This window comes from Dunckerocampus dactyliophorus, chromosome 15 (assembly GCF_027744805.1).
Source record: "Dunckerocampus dactyliophorus isolate RoL2022-P2 chromosome 15, RoL_Ddac_1.1, whole genome shotgun sequence".
NCBI classification, from domain to species: Eukaryota; Metazoa; Chordata; class Actinopteri; order Syngnathiformes; family Syngnathidae; genus Dunckerocampus; species Dunckerocampus dactyliophorus.
This window is the reverse complement of record NC_072833.1, coordinates 9,399,015-9,418,347: the sequence shown is the minus strand read 5'-3', so window position 1 is coordinate 9,418,347 and position 19,333 is coordinate 9,399,015. Positions and strand designations below refer to the sequence as shown.

The 19,333-nt window shown below is 48.9% G+C and overlaps 3 protein-coding genes across 10 annotated transcripts; 2 read left to right on the top strand and 1 right to left on the bottom strand.

Annotated features, from left to right (window-relative positions):
• The first annotated feature begins 15 nt into the window (after window positions 1-15).
• On the top strand, window positions 16-4,622 carry aadat (aminoadipate aminotransferase). The gene is made up of 15 exons (XM_054752954.1): window positions 16-208; window positions 403-524; window positions 604-772; window positions 837-969; window positions 1,040-1,114; window positions 1,185-1,394; window positions 1,458-1,523; window positions 1,969-2,051; window positions 2,188-2,284; window positions 2,353-2,414; window positions 2,484-2,548; window positions 2,651-2,757; window positions 2,861-2,962; window positions 3,043-3,144; window positions 4,479-4,622. Exons 2-14 carry the CDS (start codon window positions 458-460, stop codon window positions 3,082-3,084), a joined length of 1,278 nt encoding a protein of 425 aa, XP_054608929.1. The 5' UTR covers window positions 16-208; window positions 403-457; the 3' UTR covers window positions 3,085-3,144; window positions 4,479-4,622.
• On the top strand, window positions 3,043-6,470 carry mfap3l (microfibril associated protein 3 like). Of its 2 annotated transcripts, none has more exons than XM_054752956.1 (3): window positions 3,043-3,144; window positions 4,479-4,859; window positions 5,306-6,470. In XM_054752956.1, exons 2-3 carry the CDS (start codon window positions 4,610-4,612, stop codon window positions 6,190-6,192), a joined length of 1,137 nt encoding a protein of 378 aa, XP_054608931.1. In that variant the 5' UTR covers window positions 3,043-3,144; window positions 4,479-4,609; the 3' UTR covers window positions 6,193-6,470. The 2 variants fall into 2 exon arrangements, with proteins under 2 accessions (XP_054608931.1, XP_054608930.1); XM_054752955.1 differs by lacking the exon at window positions 3,043-3,144 and adding an exon at window positions 3,239-3,605.
• Window positions 6,471-8,405: 1,935 nt separating this feature from the next.
• On the bottom strand, window positions 8,406-19,222 carry clcn3 (chloride channel 3). Of its 7 annotated transcripts, XM_054752763.1 has the most exons (15): window positions 19,055-19,222; window positions 15,672-15,847; window positions 14,004-14,164; window positions 12,950-13,049; window positions 12,694-12,881; window positions 12,505-12,627; window positions 12,149-12,436; window positions 11,828-12,080; window positions 11,466-11,758; window positions 11,196-11,382; window positions 10,721-11,119; window positions 10,431-10,647; window positions 10,244-10,319; window positions 9,906-9,946; window positions 9,068-9,189 (listed from the first exon to the last, which is right to left on the bottom strand). In XM_054752763.1, exons 2-14 carry the CDS (start codon window positions 15,832-15,834, stop codon window positions 9,932-9,934), a joined length of 2,463 nt encoding a protein of 820 aa, XP_054608738.1. In that variant the 5' UTR covers window positions 15,835-15,847; window positions 19,055-19,222; the 3' UTR covers window positions 9,068-9,189; window positions 9,906-9,931. The 7 variants fall into 7 exon arrangements, with proteins under 7 accessions (XP_054608734.1, XP_054608737.1, XP_054608739.1 ...); XM_054752759.1 differs by lacking the exon at window positions 9,906-9,946 and having other exon boundaries at window positions 8,406-9,189; XM_054752762.1 differs by lacking the exons at window positions 9,906-9,946; window positions 10,244-10,319 and having other exon boundaries at window positions 8,406-9,189.
• Window positions 19,223-19,333: the final 111 nt, after the last annotated feature.

Below are 19,333 nucleotides of genomic sequence, written 5' to 3'. Positions count from 1 at the left end.
GACGCTGACTGCCCTCTAGTGGCATCTGGCCTCAAACACCTCTGATTTCGATTTACTTCCATTTTGTTCGGCGGTAAAGCGGGGAAGGGAGTTGACTGAGAGCAGGACTAGTAGGTGGAATAGGCGTCAGAACGCGAGGAAGATGGCTTGCTTCCGCTAATGTCGGCCGTCGTAACTCAAAGAGCTCTTGAATGTAAAGGTGCCACTCGTAAGTAGCACAAGGTCAGCCCGATCTTGTAGGTCACTTGTTGGTTACACGTCTTATTTCTGTATCAGAATGTGTCCGTTTCACTTACAGCTGTGCTTTTGCAGTGTCCCTCCAAGCGACCTATTAGTTGTAAAGTAGTTGGTCAAAATATTATGAACCCTTGCTGAAGCATGTTTCACTTTTTGGTTTTTCAGAAACAAGTGAAAAGTTGCTGACTATTAGAAGAAACTGAGTGTGCTCACAAGAAAAATGAATTATGCACGATTTCTGACGGCGGTCAGCGCAGCCAGGAAGCCATCGCCCATCAGAATGCTGAGTGAGTCACAGCAAAATCAATCAATTCTCAAGCTGGGCTGACATTGTCTTGGCCTCATGATGCTGTTCTGTGCATCAAGCTGAGCTGCAGCAGCGTTCGCCTCCATCGCTGATCTCGCTGGCTGGTGGCGCACCCAACCCTGACACGTTCCCCTTTGAGTCAGCGTCCATCCAGGTCAAGAACGGCCAGGCAATCTCCTTTGATAAGGTGACCATAAAAAGGGCACTGCAGTACTCTGCCTCCAGCGGGTAAGAAAGTCCCTGTGAAAGTCCTGAAGGTTTCTAGAATGTAATGGTGTAAACTTTTACGTAGGATCCCAGAGCTGCTGACGTGGCTAAAGAATTTGCAGAAGAACCTCCACAACCCACCAACGTTCGCCTGTAGTCCCGAGAACGGACAGATGGACGTGTGCGTGACCACAGGAAGCCAGGAAGGACTCTGTAAGGTACGCGTCTTACCTTCGTTCTCACTCTGTTTGTCTGGGCGTCCTTCAGTTTCCATGTTTGCATCTGCAGGTGTTTGAAATGCTGGTCAACCCTGGAGACAACGTACTGCTGGATTCACCCACCTACCCAGGAACGCTGGCGGCGGTAAGATATATTTCTTGGAAATCAGCTCCAATCCTCTGGAACATTCTGACTTCCCTCCCGTCACCTGCAGCTACAACCGCTAGGCTGCAACATTATCAACGTACCCAGCGATCAGTATGGAATGATACCAGCGGCACTGAAGGAGGTCTTATCTCGTTGGGACCCGTCAGATGTTCACAGGCCTGGCAGCGGTGTTCCCAAGGTCCTCTACACCATTCCTAATGGAGGAAATCCCACCGGCGCCTCCATGACTGCTCAGAGGAAGAAGGACGTCTATGAGGTGAAAAGATGAAAAGTCTAGTGGTCTGCCATGGAGATTGATGCTTAGTGTCGCTGTGCACAGCTCGCAAGGAAGTACGACATGCTCATCATCGAGGACGACCCCTACTACTTCCTGCAATTTGACAAGGTGATCCCACTTCTTCGCTTGTTGCTCTCAAGCTGTGTCTCAAATGGAATACTTGCGTCAGTACACCTCAATAAGTATACTGTGTACTCCTATTTTGACAGTGTAATGCTTTCCCAAATCCCTTACTTTCACACTTATTGGAAATAACGATCGCAATAGTTACCCGCTTCTTCTGTTCACTATTTTCCGCCGCTATGGGTTGCTCATCAGCAGCCATTATTTCAACGGAGTCCCTCCACTTCCACGACATACCCATGATGGTAACTATTGAGGGTGTCAAGTGTCCATCACTGCACACTCACCATTTTGACTGCAACATCCAGTTACTGACAGTTCACTGCATTTTGGCATTCTTCACAGTGTGGACGCACTTATGCTTCTTTTGAGACACAGCCTCACTCTTTCACCTCGTGACAATTCCTCTTCTGGGCTGTGAATATCGCAGCCATGGGCACCAACTTTCCTCTCCTTGGATGTGGATGGGCGGATCATCAGAACAGATTCCTTCTCCAAGATCCTGTCTTCAGGGTGAGGCCCCGATTAAATCCCAACCGCCACAGTTGTTTCATCAACTCTTCGTGTGCGCGCGTGCGTGCGCGCGTGCGTGCGTGTGTGTGTGTGTGTGTGTGTGTGTGTGTGTGTGTGTGTGCATGTGTTGGCCCAGCTTGAGGATCGGTTTTGTAACGGGGCCCAAACCTCTTGTGGAGCGGGTAGTGCTGCACATTCAGGCATCCACTATGCACACGAGCACATTCACACAGGTGAGCCTAACACCGCCCGCGGTGCCTCGTTCCGCTCACCCCATGCTGACGCCATTGCTCCTCTTTAGCTGATGGTGTCACAGCTGTTGCACGGCTGGGGCCAAGATGGCTTCCTTCGCCACATAGACGGGTATGTTAATGCCAGCGTTCCTCTTCTGAAAGAACGTCCCTTTTGTTGTGAGCGTTCTTCTCGTCACAGGGTGATCGACTTCTACGGAAAACAGCGTGATGCGATGATTGACTCCGCCCACAAGTGGCTCGCAGGTATTGTCGCTGTTTGTGTCGTAAATGAATAAAATGTCTTTACTGGGTCTCGATGATGTCACTGAGAGGAAGCCTTTAATAGAGAATATAAAACGTGCACAGGTATGGCAGAGTGGCACACCCCCTCGGCGGGAATGTTCCTGTGGATCAAACTGAAGGAAATCCAAGACACAAAGCAGCTCATCATGGAGAAGGCCCTGGAGAAGGAGGTGTGTGTGTGTGTGTGTGTGTGTGTGCGCCCATGCGTGTAGCAACACATCCCGTGATGTTAACGTGTAGCAGCTGGCTTGACTTGTTTTGTCCCACGTGAAGGTGCTGCTGGTTCCAGGAAGCGTGTTCATGATCGACAGCAGCGAGCCGTGTCCTTACGTCAGAGCGGCCTTTTCGCTGTCCACTCCCCAACAGATTGATGAAGTATGCATGCGTGCGCACACACACACACACACACACAGTACAAAATGCAACACTGAGTCACTTCATTCGTCTCCCAACAGGCCTTCAGACGCCTTGCCAGCCTAATCAGAGAAGCTTCCTGACCCCCCCACCATCCATTTTACATGAAGACTTTATGGCGTTCAAATGAGCATTTATTAAAGGTTTTGTCAATTTTTAGTTTCCTCGTTGTTGTAAATGCTGGAGGAGGTCAACATGAATTAAATGACATTTAAAAAAACAAAAAAAAGTGAAGCTGTACAGTCATGCCCAAAAGCTTTGAGTCTTAAAGGCTTAAATGTTGTGCCTTCAGTATATTTGTCGCATAATATTTTATTTTTGTGATCTCAAAAAATTACACTGAAAGAACAATTTCAGTGTATAATAGACACAAAGTGTCCCCTTAAAAACACTTGTCCACGACTGCACAATAATTGAAACATTTCAGCAGCGCCCCCAGTGCTAAGTCAATAGCAGCACTGAGCAGCGCCCCTTAGTGGTCATCAGGCAGCGTGTGAGCCAACAGCGCATTGGATGGAGTGTTCAAGTGGAAAAAAATAAAATCACCTAAAGGAGGAAGATACTTGTCGTAATTGTTAGGATTGGCCCGCTGACGAGTCCTGATGTGAGTATGAACGAAAAAGAGCGGACAGTCGCGAACTTTTTATATTACCGACGACGAAGCGGTTGTGGATTTACGTTTTTTTTTTAATGCACTCAGTTCGATATCCTCCGTGAGCTAAACATGTAATGTTCATCGTTGAATTGTCACCACAACATTAATCGGGTCGTCCCATTTTGCGTCCGCTCGTCGACAGCTTGTAGCAGCTTAATGCTCGGAGGGTCCCGTGACTAAGACCCACCTTCCAGTTTATAGCCGTATCCCGGAGCCCCTTCTCACCACGAGTTTGTATTCTTTATAACGATCAGAATACTCTCGCCAATATCCACACATTTTTCCAGCATTTTTATTCCGATGAGGTGTACAATTACGTCTTAATTCGTTCGTTCCCAAATGATGTTAACCAGGAAGAAAACGGAGCCCCTTTTCCTGTAATAAGATTAACTGTTTGTTGAATATGATGATGTAATATTTGTTTTAGTATGATCGAATGTTCGTTATACTATGATCCAATGTTTGTTGTAATATGATCCAGTGTTTGCTGTAATATGATCTAGTCTAATGTTTATGTAACATTGGGAACATTAGCTTAAACAGGGACAATGGTTTAGCGGCGTCGAATGAAAGGTGTTTTTTTTTTCATACACAACCGACAACATAGATAGCAAATATATATTTACACAACAACATAAAAGACGAAGTGATGGCATTGTGATCTAACAGAGAATGGCTATGTGTGTTATAGGTGTTCCAAAGCATACAACTGCAATATTGAATACTGGTCGCATGTCAGTGACATCACTTGCGCCGTGTCAGTTGCCACGGAAACCAGTTTGTGTGTGACTTTGAGTCGATTGACCTTTCTCTCCTTTCCAGTGAGATGTGTCCTCTCGCCCGGTCACCAGTCACCTTCCTGCCCGCTGTGCCAAGATAGCCAGTCAGCGAGCGCGGCGCCGGAGGAATGACCTGTGTTCTTCGCCTTGGGTGACGCGCCGACAGTCAGAAAAATGTTGCAGGCCGCCAGAATGGACTTTGTGATTCTGGTGTTTATCATCGCCTTTCACGCCACCGCGGCCTCATCCGGGGAAGGCAGTGCCGCCGACAATGGAACCGTCCCGGCCGTGCTCTCCGCCACAAGCCAGCTGATTGCCCGCGAAGGCAGCTGTGTTCTCATTGATTGCAATGTCACTGGCGAGCCGTTTCCCAGCGTGAAGTGGTTCAACTCTCATGGGGACCACGTGGACACCGACGCCAGCAGTAAGACATGCCCACAACTTTCCTGTTAGCATCTGTTTGTTCATCACTTTGGAATCCAACGCGTTTTAAGTTTTATTGCTCACGTTGACAGTCTCTTCTAGTCTCATTCAGACCCGCTGGACCTTGCCATCAAAGAGCCGAGTCTGTTCATACTCACGTTGTCATTATTTTGTGCAAGGTGATGGCTGTTACTAATTACTTGCGAGAGAAGCGATCGCATTAGTTCAATGACATGAGCGTGCTGTGGGTTTGACTTTTGGGTTCCTTTCAGTATTTTAAATTTTATGTCTGTTATGAATTGTCGTGACCATTAATAACCGGTGAGGAGCTACATTGCGCGCATGCATGTGCATGTTCATGGAATCGTGCTGTGTCCTGGCCGGTAAATCACAGCTTGGTGGAGGCAGGGAAGTCCACTGGCGGTGACCTCGCTGTTTTCTCTGCAGGTGGGAAGTGGTGGCTGCTGGAGAACGGTGTCCTCAACATCACCAGCATTGAATTTGCAGACCGTGGAAAGTATACGTGCGTGGCGTCCAATGTGCATGGCACCTCCAACTGCACAGTGACGCTGCGCGTGGTCTTCACCAATGGTGACATGGGTGTGTACTACATGGTGGTGTGCCTGGTGACCTTCACCATCATCATGGCGCTCAACGTGACGCGCCTCTGCATGATGAGCAGCCACCTCAAGAAGACAGAGAAGGCCATTAATGAGTTCTTCCGCACAGAGGGCGCCGAGAAACTGCAGAAGGCCTTTGAGATCGCCAAGCGCATCCCCATCATCACCTCCACCAAAACCTTGGAGCTGGCTAAGGTGACACAGTTCAAGACCATGGAGTTGGCGCGCTACATCGAGGAGTTGGCGCGCAGCATCCCACTCCCCCCGCTCATCATGAATTGCCGCACCTTCATGGAGGAGATTCTGGAGGTGGTGGGCGTGGAGGAGATGAGGCACACCTTCCTCAGACAAGCACCCGAGGTACGTCGAGAGGCAGTGAGTGGGATGGCCGCTATCGGTGCCAGGGACGTGTTCACAGTCCTGCGGGAGAGGGAACGGGAACGGGGGCACCAGCTGGAGCGAAGCGAATCCCCCGCCGCCGACTCAGACAACTCATCTGTTCAGGAGCAACCACAGCACATTGCCATTCAAGTGTCCGTACACCCGCAGCTCGCCGCGGCTGGTTGCTGTGCTGTTGAAGCACAACCCGAGACGGCGGCCACGGACCCTAGCCCTTCACCACCAGCTTCTCCACAGGAGAAGGAAGTGGAAGCATGTCAGAGCGAGGAGCCGGCGACCCCACCCTGCCAGATCATCTACGAGAGTCACGTGTAAGCAGGGAGAGAACAGCTGATGCTCAGCAGGCTGGTACAGCAACCAACCAATCACGCGTCCTGGCACGCTTGAATGTATCAACCTCATCAGCAAAGAAATGTTTACTTTTCCTGGGATTTTTATTTCTTTCCATCTTTAACAAGTCCAGTGTCTGTTTTTCTTCTTTTTTCCTTAGTTCGATTCCCAAGCTGTCTGATGTGTGCTGCATGTGAGCCATCTTTGCTCTCCTCATGATGCCTTTTGTAGTGAATAAAAGCCAAATAAAAACTCTTAAGTTCTTCTTTCATTTCACATGTCAAAGTTTTACGCTGACAGTCAGACTGACTCCCATCAGTAATGCAAACCCAGCTCTAGCGTGACACGGCAGTCCCTACCATTCAGTGATGGCGGTCAGGGGAGGGGAGTGAGACAGAGCCTCACCTGTCATAATGGAAAAAAAAAACATAGAATTTGCACATTTTCTGATCAAATTCAGGGCAGAACGCTGAGATGAGGCTGCAGCAAATTTCTCAAGTGTGCGAGCTGAGTTTTTGTGAGAGTCTGAATGTCAATATATTTGCAGAAAAAATACACCATGACTTTCTAAGTTTCGGAGAAAGTGTAAGTGTGGCATCATTATTCACGCTAATCAGACAATACAATACAGAGAGTTCTACAGTATATGCTGAGGTGATCAAGCTCTCCACCTCCCCTTGAAGGGGTGGGGGTGTGTGTGAGCTGCTGGAAGGTTCTTGTCCCTGCCGTCCTTCCATAGAGGAAAAGACAGCGTTTTTCTTTTTCGAACAGCTGGAGCTAGATTTAACAGGTGAAATGCATTGAAGATATTTTTATGCTCTGCTGAATTAATTTGACTGTCAAGACAGACAGCGATCAGACTTTTACAATAAAGCATGAGAGCTTTTCCTGGAGAAGGATAGGATGCATGTACTTCATATACAAATAAAAGATACCGTATTTCAGAAGTGAGTACACCCCTCACATATCTGCAAATACACCTTTTCATGGGACAACTTTTAAAGAAACAACGCTTTGTTACAACATAGTGTACAGCTTGGATAGTGTACATTTCCTGTCCCCTCAAAATGACTTAAGACACAACCATTAACGTGTAAACCGCTGGCAAATAAAGTGAGTACACCATTATGTTAAACTGTACTAATTGGGCCCAATTGGCCGTTTTTCCTCCCCAGTGTCATGTGACTTATTTTGTTACCAGGTCTCAGGTGTGTTAAATTTGATGTCAGCGCTCTCAAACTGATACTGGTCACTCAAAATTCACAATGGCGCCTCATGGCAAAGAACTCTCTGAGGATGTGAAAAAAAGAATTGTTCCTCCACATAAAATAGTTCTAGGCTATAAAAACATTGCACCCTGAAACTAAGCTGCAGCACTGTGGTCAAGACCATACAGCGCTTTAAACAGGTCAGGTTCCACTCAGAATAGACCTTGCCATGGTGGACCAAAGAAGTTGAGTGCACATGCTCAGTGTCTTAGCCAACGTTTTTGTTTTGCAAATAGAGTGCTGCCAGCATTGCTGCAGAAGATGAAGGGGTTGGGGCTCAGCCTGCCAGTGCTCAGACCATACTCCACTCCATCAAATTGGCAATTGGCGTCATCTCAGAAGGAAGCCTCTGATAAAGATGATGCGCAAGAAAGCCCGCAAACAAGTTTGCCGAACATAATCAGACATTGATTACTGGAATCATGTCCTGTGAAAAGACCCAAGATAAAACATATTTGGTTCAGATAGTGTCAAGCATGTGTGGCAGCAACCAGAGGAGTACAAAGACAAGTGTGTCTCCAGACCTAAACTTTATTGCACATCTGTGGGGCATCCTCAAATGGACGGTGTAGGATGGACGATTCTGGTCTACATGGACACTTGTATCGCGTGTGAAAGAGCAATCACATTACTTGAATGACATGTCTTTACTTTGGCTCGACGGCTTTCTATTTTAAGTTTGTGAAATGTAACTGCAATTGCAATGGTCGGCTAAGCTGTGTGCACGTTTGTGTCCGTTTCATCAGCCCATTGCTCAACACACACACACACTGTGCACATGCATATGTGCACCTCAAATGCAACTGTAGAGGAGTGTTGGCATTTGTCATCTTTGCGACATAAGTGTGTGCATTTGTGCCGGTTTCGTCAGCCAAATCCCCAACCCACCACCCCTACGCTGTAGGCCTAGGGTAAACAATGAACAGTATGTTCTTTGTAAAGTTAAAAGCAAATTTAATGAATCTTCCTGTTTCAAATGTACAATCAAAGAAATCAAACATGAAATTATTCACAACGATGCACAACTTCATTGACACGGCACAGAAATGAGGAAACGTCAAGATGAGAAGGAAACGCTGTTCTCCATGCCGACCATCTTCATCGGTGGAGATGATCCCTGTGGCAAATCAACATTTTTCTCCAGACGCCTGAACACTTCAGCGGGAAGACGCAGTGTTCCCAATGGAAAAGTAGCAAGAGTGAAAAGCAGTTGACAACTTGTATCATTTCTTTCACCTTCACTTCACGCTGATGGATGGATGGACGGATGGATGCTCTCTTCTCCTGTGTGTCTCCCGTGCACGCACAATATTCCAGGAAACGGGAGACAAACGTTTCCGTGGCAACCGGGCACAGTAATGTTCATTGAGGAGGACGGACAGGTGAGGAAGGTTCACAGGCCCAGCTGCAGTCAATATGACATTGTTGCGTCCAGCGGACAAGAGCACATGCATGACGTGTTCGCTTTCATGGCCACTGGGGGAGTCTATGAAACTCAAAAGTGAAAAGGAAACAAAAAGTGTCAATGTCAGAGGTTGGCGCCATCCAGGAGGTGCACTTCCTCCTCTTGCTCCTCTTCGCTGTCACCTCCCCCTCCCACCCAGCCGTCCTGGAAGGAGCGGATCAGTTGAACATGATGGACTCGGGATCTTGGTTTGCCATTTGAGCCATGTGACGGAGGATATCTTTTTTTGTGATGATGCCAAGAAGTCGCCTGCAGGGGGAGACAGAGTGAGGAGGTTAGCCAGGACGTGACAGTGGGAAAAATTTTGCAGGTACATTCCGTCCGGGTTTGTGACACAGAAGCACACAGTCCACGACTAACTGCATTCTGGATGGTTTCTATGCCAACAAAACTGTGGTCAGGAGAAGAAGAGGAAATAACCAGAAGGAAAAGGAGTGAAAGGCGCTCTACGTTGGTCCTGGCAAGCGAAACCGGGAAAGTGGTGACAGAATACTGCAAAAAGAAGCATGAGTTGAGTTCCCAGGAGGCACCAAGCCACTTGAATCGCAGTCAGCTGGGACACCAAACCAGAGTGACAAAAAGTGCCACTGTGGACTACACCATCATCGGCCCAGGTCTCAATGAGCTACGACACTGGCATGTGTTTAGTAGAACTACAGTGACAGAGCAGCAGGAAAGATCACACTCTGGTCACCCAAGATCTTCCAACGCAAAAATGCTTGTTGACGCTTGGGAGACCAGGGGCAGATCACAATGATGGAGGGTCAAAGGTCAGTAAGAGGGTGTGAACCCAGTGTTTCCTGAAAGCCAGCAATGTCTCTTCTAGGTAATTTCACTGGCTTAGACGAAACAGAGCAGATGGATTAGCACATGCTAGCTAGCTAGCGCTATAAGCACCACAACAACACAACACTCTCCAACACTGGTCAGGAGGAAATACGACATCGCACTCCGAGAGGGCTAACCGCCAAGTGCTTGCTTTGGCGACAGGTCACATGTCATCCGTCTGCGAAGACCCAAGGGGAGGTTTCAGGACACAAAGAAAAAGAAGTCATTAATGACGTAACAACACAGATCTTTATCGACATCTTTTCAGACACGACCAGGAAGCATAGCAAGCTGACCTTTGACCTGCTTGTCTTAGAAAGCCGCACCAAACTAAACCCCCACGACAGGAAGTAAAAGCAGGAGGATTGAGCCGCGACTCTCTCTCACACCACCTTTCATGCATCCCTCCATAAGAGGCGCGAGGCGGAGCCTAAAACAGTGTGTGTCATGTGTGTAAAGGGGTGGGGCTAGTCACCAGGGGCTCCATGTGCTGCTTGAGCTCCTCCAGATGTTCTAATATATTCTTCTTTGTGATGATGCCCAACACAATCCTGCAACACACACCAGTTACTGGCACAGCTGCCCCAAAACAGCAACTGCTCCACGCGCAGCACTGATGTGGAAGCACTGATGTGAAGTGCACGTGCACGTATGCAACTCACCCATTGTGAGTGACCAGGCACTGGCGCAGCCCCAACTTCCTGAAGATGTCCACCACAATCTCCATGGGGGTGTGGTCCGTCACAGTGAAGGGACTCATGTCAAGGATGGAGCGGAGCTTTAGTGGCCGGGGGCTGTCAGCAGGCAGGGTGGGGGCGTGCTGTGTGAAGTACACCCTGGAGTTCAACAAGATTCCCTCCTGCTTACGGCGGGCGTTTTCTGTTGGGAGGAATAGGCCCATTTAGAAAGGCCGAGTAGCTGGAAGGAGCTGAAGCGGAGAGGGTGTGGTTACCTATAGCAATCGTGATGTCCCTGCGCAGAGCGAAGCCCACAAGCCTCTGGGACTCCTTGGACACGATCACTGGGAAACCATTGTAACTTGTTTCATTGATGATGGCCTGCAGCTCCTCCACGCTCAGGTCATCCTGTGTCAACACGGCGAGCGGCGGGTCATTGCGGCGGGGCCTCATCACCTCCCTGGCTAGCGTCGTGTGCGTAAATTCCTCCTTGGCGTCCAGGAAGGGGTATCCATTGAGGCGGATGTGGGCCTCGTAGATCCCCTCTCGTCCGAAGGCGTCACCCACCCATTTGCTGGTCATGACGGCAGCCATGAGTGGCACAATGTACTCTAGGCCGCCGGTCAACTCAAAGACGATGACCACAAGGGAGACTGTCATCCGGGTGACGCCGCCTACAGAGGAGGACAAAACCAAGCAAGTGGGCAAATAGAAAGCAAAAATTTGAACACCCAGCGTCCACAGACTCACCCAGACAGGCGGCGGCCCCCACCATGGCATAGAGTCCCGGTGTGATGCAGTCGACTCCGACCTCACACCATTCTTTAAACAGGAACCAATCATGGTGGTAATATGCCAGCTGCTCCACAGCGATGCCAACGATTCGCCCCGCGATCGCCCCGATTGCCATGCTGGGAATGAACAAGCCAGACGGCACCTGGAGGGGATCGAGGATGGGGGGGTGTCAGCGACGCTTTGCTTTCAGATAACACAAACATTTTCTAAAAAACGTAGGATCACCTTGAGGCCAAAGGTGAAGATTGTCATGATGATTTTGAAGATGAGTGCCAGGCATAGCTGCCACATGGCGGCGTAGACGCCAGGCCCGGCAGGCCGGTTGGGGTTGTCCGTGAAGGCCTTGCTGCCATTCATCTGGCTGCGGTACTGGCAGAGCTGCGAGGACTCCAGCGGGCCGCAGTCCGTGAAGAGCTCCTTGATCAGCTCGCTGGTGTTCTGGCGGGTGTATGGGTTTGGGAACGCAACGACGGCTGTGATCGCTGCCACCAGGATCACCTCCAAAACCGGATACTTACCTGAAGTACAGGGAAACATTAGTATTTCTTCCAGACTGACTTTTGGACCTGGGATGGCCAAGCACTTGCCAAAGCGGGTCGACTTTCGCCTCCGACACCAAGTGATGTTGGCTCGAATGAAGAAGGCACCCCAAAGGCCTCCGAAAACTCCCAGAAGGATGAAGGGGATGAGCTCAAACAGGTACCAGGGCGTGTGGTACTCCACGTAGAACAGCACCAGGCGGCTGTTTCCAAATGGGTTGATAGAGCGCAGGACAAAGGCAGCCACCAGGGCAGCGAAAAAAGAGCGCCACAGTGTTTTCAGGGGAAAGTAGTAGCTGACCTGGAGGAGAGACCGTAGAATCAAGCTTCATCCTGTCAGTACACATCACATGACCTCATGTTGTTCACCTCCTCTAGGCTGAAGAGAACACCACCAATCGGCGCTCCAAATGCCACGGACACACCGGCTGCTGATGCAGCAGAGAGAACCTCTCGCTTCTTGGCTTCATTCTTGCTGTACTTGGGGAACAGGTAGGAGAAGATGTTCCCACAGCAGCATGCCACGTGGACCAGTGGGCCCTCCTTCCCAAGACTGAGTCCCGATGCCACAGCCAGCACCAGAGTGATGGTCTTTATCATCAGGGTCCACTTGCCCAGGTAGCCTCTGATGATGAACCCACTCAGGATGGTCTTGATCTGAGCAGAACAGAGATCAAAGCATCCTACCAAGAACGCAAAATGAGTCAGTTTTTGAATTTTTTTACCTCTGGGATCCCTGAGCCGCAAGCGTAAGGAGCAAACACCTTGACGAGACACACAGCAAGGAAGGCAAAGGACAGAGCCCAGTAGATGTACATAAAGTAGTTCATGATGTACGAGCCTGGACCCTGCATGTAGAAAGCAAAGTGCAATCAGATAGTCCCTTTGCGAGGAAGCATCCACGCTGACACTACCTCGGCCTGGCCCAGGATGAGCTCAGCCCAGCTCTTCCACTGGGGACACTTGTCTCTCTCGGCAAAGGTGGTCTCGTTGGATGTCCAGCAGCACTGCTCGTGGTTGAACCACATGGCGCTCAGACACACGCCCTCCTTCAGGTCGTTCATCCAGTCGGCAGCGATGTCGATCAGACCGGCCAACGCACCTGGCAATAGGAAGAGGAGAAGAAATATTAAGGCGTTTGCCTGCAGGACAAGGAATAACGGTCCTTACCTGAGGCTAAGCCTGTGAGCGTCACCACCAGCCATCCTGACCAGGCGTCATATAGACTCTTTGTGAACTCCCATGCTGACTCCTTCTTCTTACTGGTTATCTGCACACACATGCGTACGTGTGCACGCGCGCAAACACACACACACAAACACACACGCACACCAGTTACTCCACTCAAGTAATCATTTCCTGCATGTTGAGAAGTGCATAATGGTCAATATTTGCTGAGAAGACGTCAACAGGCCAAAGCTGCAACTGTGAAAGTGGCATGGCCTCCAGCAAGAATATCACTACAAACTAGAGCCCGAGGCCGATTAATCGGGCCAATTATGACATATCAAAGAATAATGTTAATGTAGTGTTTTCACGTCATGCAAGTTGCATCTCTGTAATGTAATTTAGTCCCTTATATTAAGTCTAGCAACGTGATACATGTTTTGATTATTTTTTTATTTTGTTTGTAGTCAACGTTTTCTTCGTTTTTTAATGTTAGCTTCAGCATCGGTGTGACCCATTGGTGGTAAACATCGACGTATGTCTTCTGCTTCATTGTGTTGAATCGTATTTCGGGTGTTATAAGACTTTATGTTCATGTACAGTATACAGTGGTGTGAACAAGTGTTTGCCCCCTTCCTGATTGGTCATTTTTTGCATGTTTGTCACACTTAAATGTTTTAGATAAACAAACAAATTTCAATATTAGTCAATGACAACACAACTGAACAAAAAATGGGGTCAATTTTTCCCACACAGAGTCATGTAGGTTTAGATTTTTTTTTTATTTAAAAACTGCATTTTGTGTTCAGTTGGGTTGTCACTGACTAACATTAAATTTGTTTGATGATCTGAAACATCTAAGTGTGACAAACATGCAAAAAAAGTAACAAATCAGGAAGGGGGCAAACACTTTTTCACACCACTGTATATCAATACTCTTATTTCATATATCGGCCGGTATATCGTTATCTGCCAATATATCAGATATCGGCTTTTTTCAGCTCCCGATATCAGTTGGGCTATACTACAAACAGTCATCTTTCCAGCATGTCATTACCTTCCGATGCCTCTCGCGATCCTTGCACTTCTCGCGCACCCAGTCAATGGTGTGGAAGTCATCGTAGGTGCCCACCCCGGGAATAGGCTCCTCTAAGAAGTCCAGTAGATGAGTGGAGCTGCTGGCTGCCCCACCACCGTTAGACATGGCATAGTTGGAGCCTATAAGGGACAGATGGTGACTACATGATGGACAACATCATAATAGTGTTTATGTGGAGCATCAAAAGACCGTCAGTCATTACAGTAAATCAGATCAGAAAACTTTGCAGGCAGCTGACTCTGGGTCAGCCATGATATGACCAGCAGAGTCCCCAGCTGAAACAACAAAAAACACCTACAGCGAGAGATTCCAGGCCACAACTTTAAATACCTGTTGAGGATTTTTAAACCGCTACACGCTGAATTACGCACAAGGTAACTATGTCTGCCGGAGGTAGATGACGCTTCATCGCAGCAACGCGTTGCTAAATGGAACTAGGCTGCCACTGACGGAAACTCATCCGGGGCCTTTTGTCTCTGCTCAGTCAGCGTAAGAAGCTGACAAAGCCTGCAGGAAACAACACGCCACATTGAGTAGTCCCACAAAGACACACAGCAATGACAAACCAGGACAAGCTCACGCATTCAGATGAAATTAGAATATTCATAATATCAGGAGCAGTCATGTGACATGAGGTGCCATTCCAGTGTCGTCCAACAGGTGTCACAGGGAACAGTGCAGGTGGTCTGCTCGGACAATTCATGTACTGTATATAGCTTGGGAGCGGCGTGACGCTCACAGGCCCCAGCCTTAACGCTAATCTCATTATCTCTGCACCGCCGCACGGCGTCGTCAGTAGCAACGGCGCCTCACATAGCAGCTTCCCATATGGATGGTGCGAGAGACGTGACGTACCTCTTCTTGGGATCGCCTGCAGGGGGATGGTGTCCCCTCCCCCGTCGTACGGCAAATAGGGGTCGGCACCTGCGTCCTCGTCCTCCATTTTGACAGACGACACGGCAAACCGAGAATAGGCTAGGCTAAGCTAGGCTTCACTACGCACTGCCGTATGTGTGTGTCTGTGTGTGTGTCAGCAGCTGCCATGTTTGCCCAAGGAACACGAGCCGTGTGTGTGTGTCCTCTTGAACGGCCCCTCCTTCCACGCTCCCTGCCTCTTTCTCTCTCTCCACTGCAGCAGCTGACTCTCAAGGCTGATGACATCATCACATGCTCGCACAGCCCGCTTGGTTGCCATGGAAGATCGCATCGCTTTGAACCGCCGTTTTTTGTACAAATGAATAAAATGTTTTTCAAAGACTGCTGGATTAACACAAAATTTTCTGGCAACAATTTTCTAGCACAGTCAATTTTGTGAAAGGTTCTGATGGTTTAGTTGTGCCACCTACTGGACTGGAGGCGCTACTGGATCAAGCCACATGCAGTGGATGGATGAAATTAGTGTAAAATCCTAACCCGAACCCACTGGTGAGTAGCACACTATCTGCTCACAAGGTCAGTCATTGACGAAGATGATGATGATGATGATGATGATGATGATGATGATGATGATGATGATGATGGGCGGGGACAGTCAGTGAGACAAGAAAAGGTCTGATCTGACTGGAGGATTTGGACGTGGGCATGAAATGACCAAGAGTGCGGCAAGTCCACGAAGGTGCTCCCTACCTGGGGAGGAAGCGTCCCCATCCAGCAGGTTGTCGTCCTCAGTAGTGTGGAAGTCCATGATGATGCCGGCTCCATCAAGCAGTTCCTCGTCGCTGCTGGCGCTGGCGATGCTGTTGTAGCTGTTCCTGCAGTGGCCTCTGTGGTACAGCTGCTCCGACTCCATTTAGCAATGCACCCTGGGTGACAGGGGAGGGCGCGGTGGACATATACGTAGAGTGTGGTGAGGATGCAACTGTGTTGTTGGGACAGGCAGACAAACACTGCGCCCTCCACCCCAGGAAGCTTTCAAGAACACAATGTGTGGCACGCGCCCCTGCAGCGAGCAAGACCACCACCACTACTGGTCTAACATTTGCTGAGCTAGCACACTCACACACACACACACACACGTGTACTTCTGCAAACTACACTAAGAAGTCAATGAAGAAGTCGTGCTGTGCTTGTGACAGATACTGAGTAGCCAGAAAAGTGGTAAAAAGTTTTGTGTGACTCAGTAGCTTGGTTGCATTCTTTACATCAGGGGTGTCCAAACATTTTCCAGCGAGGGCCACATACTGAAAAATGAAATTGATATTGATATTGTGATACTGATATTGATATTGTTTTGTAGATATGCTAAAAAGTTATATATTTTTCAAGAAAAAACTACCTCTCAGCTTTGTGGTAAGAGTGGAAAAACGTATTATTACTATAAACGTAGAACCCCTGAATAAACCTTACCAGGAAGGCTGAGAAGTACGATCCCAAAATAGTTGGAACACACCTTCCACCCCCCCACCCCCACCCCCCCAGGTCTGCCAATCCAGAGGCACCGCCCCCGATGTCCACGCGACGCTGCAGAATCGTGTCAACCAAGACACGCCCACAGCATCCAGGGCCTTAAGGAACTCGGGTCAGATCTCAGCCAACCCCGGGGCCCTGCCACCACGGAGTTTTTTAACCCAGAGAGCCCACGGCAGAGTCCCTAGGCACTGTGAGATTGAGGAGGTCTTCGAAGTATTCCTTCCACTGGTCCACAACATCTCGAGTCGAGGTCAGCAGCACACCATCCCCACCATACAAGGTGTTGACCATGCACTGTTTCTCCCTCCTGAGAAGGCGGAGGATGGACCAGAATCTCTTCAAAGCCGTCCGGGAGTCGTTCACCATGGCTTCTCCGAACTCCTCCCATGTCTGAGTTTTTTCCTCAGCGACCACTACAGCCGCAGACCGCTTGGCCCGCCAGCTGCCTCAGAAGTCCCATGGGCCAAAAAGGCCTGATAGGACTCCTTCTTCAGCTTGACGGAATCCCTCACCAATGGCTTCCACCAACGCTTCTGGGATTACCGCCACGACTGGCACCAACCAGTTTACGGCCACAGCTCCGATCAGCCGCCTCGACTATGGAGGCACGGAACGTGGCCCACTCGGACTCAATGTCCGAGGCCTCCCTCAAGCTCTTCCAGAGGAGGGACTTGAAACTTCTTCTGACAGGGGACTCTGCCAGACGTTCCCTGCCGGCCCTCACAATGCATTTAGGCCTGCCAGGTCTGACCAGCATCCTCCCCCACCATCGGAGCTAACTCACCACCAGGTGGTGATCGGTTGACAGCTCTGCCCTGTCTTCACCCGAGGTCGATCATCAAAGTGCGGCCCAGGGTGTCCTGGTGCCAGGTGCACATATGAACACCCTCATGCTTGAACATGGTGTTCGTTATGGACAATCTGTGACGAACACAGAAGTCCAATAACAAAACACCGCTCGGGTTCAGATCAGGGGGCCGTTCCTCCCAATCACACCTCTCCAGGTCTCGCTGTCGCTGCCAAAATGAGCGTTAAAGTCCCCCAGCAGAACAAGGGAATCCCCCTGAGGGAGCACTCTCCAGCACTCCCTCTAATGACTCCAAAAAGCGCGGGTATTCTGAACTGCTGTTTGCCGCATAAGCACAAACAGTTAGGACCCATCCCTACCTCTCGTTCCCCGGGTTAAACTCCAACGTACAGGCCCTAAGCCGGGGGCAACAAGAATCGCCACCCCTGCCCGTCGCCTCTCACTGCTGGCAATGCCAGAGTGGAATAAAGACCAACCCCTCTCAAGAGGACTGGTTCCAGAGCCCTTGCGTTGTGCGTTGAGGTGGGTACAACTACAGTATATCTAGCCGGAAGTTGACCTCTTGCACCAGCTCAGGCTCCTTCCCCACCAGAGAGGTGACATTCCACGTGCCAAGAGCTTCTGCAATCAAGGATGAGACCGCCAAGGCCCCCGCCAAGGCCGCCACCCAGCTCACTCTGCACCCGACCCCTTTGGCCCCTCCCACAAGTGACTTTATTGATTTATGACTTGATTCCCAGTAACATTGTAACTTTTTCCGCAACCTAATTTTCCAAAAATTCCAACTTTATTCATTTTCTTTGTTTGTCATTATACAAGTAAAAAAAAAAAACTTTTTTCTTTTTTTCTTTAATAAACTTTATTCTACTAAAATTACATTATTGTTGCTCATATTACGACAATATTCTTGTAAAATTATTACTTTTCCTTGTGAGAGTACAACTTTTTTCTCCAAATATTTTTACTTTATTCTTGTAAAATGGCTGCTGATATTTCCATTTTGCAAGTTTTCTTGTTAAATTATACTTTTAGAATGTGCCACGGGCCAAAAAAAAAAACGCAGGCCTCAAATGGCCCCAAGGCCGCACTTTGTAAACTATTTGTCTATGCCATGAACAAGAGAAGTTGTCTTCTTCAAACTTGACACTATGGAGCCGTCACTAACGGTTGTGGGGATGAATCAGCACTATTTCCCATGTAGCAAAAAACACAGCCAAAATACAGCCATCTTCCACCTCAGTGATGGCGTCACACATTGGTATGACATCACCAGTGTCTCAACCTGGACCTTTGCATAGAGCAAAGCCACAGCTCTTTTGCGCCATGCTATATACAAGTAATACTGCTATGTGCTTAGCTAACTTGCACATTTCACCTTTTAAATGCCATCTTGTCATTTCCCGACATCACACTGTAGGTACTACACTATTACATATAAAGTGTTAGCTTGACGGTTACCCATGAGTTTACACTCCATCAGGGCACAATTTAAGTACGGTCGTCGTCGTCGCTCTAAATGCTGACGAGAACAAGCTTCCACAATTAAGAGCCACAATTACAATAACAAACTCAATGGATTGATGCAAGCTAGCTTGCACTGCTAGCTCAGTCGCTGGCGAGCAAGCTAGCAGGCAAGTAGCACCTGTTCTCTGGCAGAGAAAGTGCAAACAAGCTCCGAAGATGACGACCTTAATACCAACAGCGTCTGAGCCGGCAAACACGGCCTCGGACGAGCTAACGTTCTCCTGCACCTCCTCGTTCGCTAACCGGAAGGACGTGACGTGAGACAAACCTCGTCGAAGCCTCAAATCTGGCCTGGACGCAACAGTTCATCATCTTCGTTGCTAAATGAGACGTTCGCTCAGCCTCCTCATCCTCAACACCGCGACGTTTTCGTTTCAGCCAAATTCAGGTGTCGGTGACGTTTACTTCCTGTTTCCCATAGCCGAGCTCATTATCAATGTATGACGTCACAGTGGACGAAGAATGTCCTCCTTATTTGTCCCCAAACCTGAGGACAGCAAAACTGTTACCTTTTTATATGTTTCTTGTACTGTACTCCACTTTGTGT